The sequence below is a fragment of the Vicia villosa genome, linkage group LG3 (assembly GCF_029867415.1).
Source record: "Vicia villosa cultivar HV-30 ecotype Madison, WI linkage group LG3, Vvil1.0, whole genome shotgun sequence".
Taxonomy (NCBI): Eukaryota; Viridiplantae; Streptophyta; class Magnoliopsida; order Fabales; family Fabaceae; genus Vicia; species Vicia villosa.
This window is the reverse complement of record NC_081182.1, coordinates 137,755,399-137,759,106: the sequence shown is the minus strand read 5'-3', so window position 1 is coordinate 137,759,106 and position 3,708 is coordinate 137,755,399. Positions and strand designations below refer to the sequence as shown.

Here is a 3,708-nt window from a genome sequence, read left to right as displayed (position 1 = left end):
TGTTGAGGGTTTTATTGATGAAGGAAGGATCCTAGAGTTAACTCTATTGGGGAGTTTATCCTTATTGAAGGTTTGAATTGGAGGCTAACCCTTTCCTGGGGTTTTCACTATGCTGAGGAGGAATGATGGAGGCTGACCCTTTCCATGGGATTTTTGATTTATGAAGATACAATTATTTACCGACAAACCAAATAATTTATCTAAGTTCAAGTATTTTCCAATTAAATAGACTAATAGAAATTAATTCAACTATTAATTAAATCAACCAATTAATAATCATATTATATTAATTCTAATTCCATTATATTCTATTCCTAAAATGTGTGTCAATTCCCATCCCAAAACCAACATTTACTTATAAAGAATTTTTAAATAAAACACAATTTCTGTCGATTCGTAAAATATCACAATTTCAACAAAATAACAACACCACGTTATTCTACTAATTAAACTTAGCTACCACGTAAATTTTCATCAAATTTCGGACAACTAATTATACCGTTTAATTCGGCTATTTCGATCAAACGAGACTGTTTCATTTCCCACTCTAGCATACTACTGTTTCCAATTTAATTTGATTTCATGTTTCATTTCCAGTTTTAATACTAATATATTTTCATTCTTATAAGTATTATATATTTCTATTATATAATCATATTATATATTTCTAATATATATATTAAGTAACATATGAAAAGTGGAAGACAGAAGAAAACAAGTTTACAGAACACACTGCACGTTTAGTGGCATATAATAAGGAATATCTCATAATGAAAACAAATAACCACCTAGTGTATATATACTAATAAACAACAACAAAATTACATCCAAATCAATGAAAACAATTGCATCATCCAAAACATTGTTATTTTTTACACAAGTCAAAAGGATGCTAAATATCTACTTTTTTTTCTTGCCAGCAACTGTAACCTTTTTACCCTTCAATGTCCTGCAATTGCATCAAACCATTACAATCACAAAACAGAATAAAAGAAAACCAAAAACAAAATAATATAAAGGTGAAAACGAATATGGAGATAAGCACAGAAACAATAAAATGTATGTAAGAGAATCAGGTGATTCTGATATTATTCTCCATGTTTTTATTTTAATTAGCCATTTGATTTGTACTTATTTTAGTCCAATAAAAGTATCAAACCATATGAGACTGCAGCAATAAACATTTAAGTAGTTTCCCCATTACTTTAAATGGCACTATTAGCTCTAGGTTTTACGATCTAGAGATTCCTCTTCATCCTTCCTTATGCAACAAACAATATAACTTGCAACGACACACAAGGAGTGGTTAATATTTTATATCGATAGTATCAAACCATATGAGTATAGATGAGTTAGTTAGTGACAGCTGTCTATTGTAATAGACAGGTATATAGAAGAGAGTCAGTTAGTGAGAGCTGCCCGTTGTAACTGACAGCTATCCATTGTTAGTGCAAGATAAGAGAAAGATATAAAAGCTTCTCTTCATTTAATAGTAGCACAATACAGATTCACAATAATCAAATCAATAGCCTCCCTCCCTCCCTCCCACCCATTCTAATATCTAAAATCTTATTCGTGCAAACAGAGCCAAATGTTTTAGAAATTCAGGGCTAGAAAATATTGAAATAATCTATTCCAAATAACTTTGGTCATTGGTAAATGAAAGCATAAATGACAGTAATCTCCTACATTATTTGACCTTGAGAAAGAGTAAATGAAAGGAAAAAAAGCATCAAGTACTAGTGAATCAACTTTGAAGAAAAATATTTCATTCCACTGGACTAACTCAAGATCGGAAGGAAACAATTGATTTTCCCTTCTCCCACATGTGCGCGCACTCTGTTGATGAAGCAGTGCATCATTAGGAAGACTTGGATTAGGAGAAAGCCGGACAACCACCACATATTGCTGAGAATCTGAGCCTCCAACTCGAGGAAACTGCATTAGAAATATGAAAATTCCATAGGCAATTGCATAGAGTATTGCAAAATTGATAGGGTTAGTAAATCTGAACACTGAGACTGCCAAAATCAAATATAAATTGTAAGCCACAAAAGAACAAAACGATACCTGTGCTTCTGCTATGATGATCGTCACCATTGTTCTTATATTTTTACAAAGTTCACCCCTCAAATGAGATTCTAGCATATCTTTGGATACAAGTACTTTCACGGCCTTCATATCTCCAGATGGCATCATAATTATATTTTGCAGTCCACTGGCTTCCGTAGCACGTATAAATATATCCTGACCAAGTTTGTTTTGGGGGATTATGTAATAATTTCTCTTGTGGATTGCGTCAATTGTAGAGTTACCACCATATGTTGGAGAAAAATGCATCCTATTAGATATCACCAACCACCATAAAAATAGGGAAGCAGGTAATCATGTTAACACAAGGTAAAAAAAGTATTAAACAAACTATAATGACAGAATCCAATGCAGCTTAAATGAGAGAGGGTAAATAAAATTTACTCGATTTTGATGAACATGGCTAAGGTTGTTCCAGCTTGCATAAGCTTGAATGATCATATTAACATTAGAAACTGAAACATTTAAATTCAGATCTCGAGTTGATGTCAGACGTAATTGAGAATTGGCACCTGGGGCGTTGAGATCATATTGGTACCTAAGAGCAGTTGTAATTAGAAACTACAACTGAGAAATATAATTTTTAAACAAGCAGGCAAGCACAACATTTAAAAATTAAAAATTGCTCTGAAGTTATTGAAATAATAATATTCTTGTAGATTTCTAATTGGGAGGGGAATAATTTGGAAGAGAGGTAAAATCCCTTATTGGAATTTGGTCTGTTATTATAATAAAGAAGGAAGAACTCCGGCAATTGTAGATAAAAATATTGCAGAACTTCAAAGGTTTGCTCTTAAATCACACACTTGAGAACAAGATACTTCTCTTTCCCTACTGTTATTTATATACTATTGATAGTAAATATTGACTATACTTTTTACTGATTACACTAATATTTCTTTTCAAGGAATGACTACCAGTAGTAGGTTTTATGGTGCAATCTACTGTACATCAGAGATTCCATCTTTTTTAATGTTTTTCTTGCTTCTCAATATCTGATGTTCGACCAACTTGATTTTAACTTGATTGGGCAAATTCATAGAAACTTAAAAGCGAGTCAAGTGCTACCCCCGTTGCAGGATCTTATTTTAATTTTGATCTACCACTTACTCATAATTACCTAAGACCTATACCCTCATAAGTTTTCTTTTATCTGCTATGCAAGTAAAAATTGTTTCCACCTTTGGGCTTTCCCAATCAGCACAATAGTGCAAATCTTTCAAACTTAAAGGTCCACATTCACTACCCCAATCAATAATTTTACATAACTTCCAGTTCTTACAGCTTCAATATTCCCATATCTTAATGGCACAAAAGGATAGACTGGCCCAAAACCCTTTTCTAATCCACATCTTATTGCTTCAATAATCACAATTGTGTAAATCTTCCAAACATAAAGGTCCAACTTCACTACTCCAAACACCTTTTTCTAACTCAACTCCAATTTCATCAACCAAAGCAAATCGTTGTTTGCAACAACAAAAACTCCCAATCAAACACTTGAAGATTTTATAAAAGGCAACATGTAACAGGCGAATTCTATTATTTGTTAACAAGTAACAATTACCTTAAGAAGCCATCTACAGGCTCAACCAGAGGCTCCCTGGCTTTATACTT

At 32.6% G+C, this 3,708-nt stretch overlaps 1 protein-coding gene across 1 annotated transcript; it reads right to left on the bottom strand.

Annotated features, from left to right (window-relative positions):
* Nucleotides 1-900: 900 nt before the first annotated feature.
* Nucleotides 901-2,375, bottom strand: LOC131659040 (uncharacterized). The gene is made up of 3 exons (XM_058928283.1): nucleotides 2,071-2,375; nucleotides 1,700-1,938; nucleotides 901-949 (listed from the first exon to the last, which is right to left on the bottom strand). The coding sequence occupies exons 1-3, from the start codon at nucleotides 2,338-2,340 to the stop codon at nucleotides 901-903; spliced, it is 558 nt and encodes a 185-aa protein (XP_058784266.1). The 5' UTR covers nucleotides 2,341-2,375.
* Between the last annotated feature and the right edge of the window lie 1,333 nt (nucleotides 2,376-3,708).

Bases quoted from the DNA above. Each gene is read 5' to 3' on its own strand.
- LOC131659040 (XM_058928283.1), bottom strand. From the start codon at position 2,340: ATGCATTTTTCTCCAACATATGGTGGTAACTCTACAATTGACGCAATC. The intron at 1,939-2,070 runs GTATCGTTTTGT...TTTCTAATGCAG, and splicing joins TCATCATAGCAGAAGCACAG to TTTCCTCGAGTTGGAGGCTC. The intron at 950-1,699 runs GTCAAATAATGT...ATGCAATTGCAG, and splicing joins TTCATTTACTCTTTCTCAAG to GACATTGAAGGGTAAAAAGG.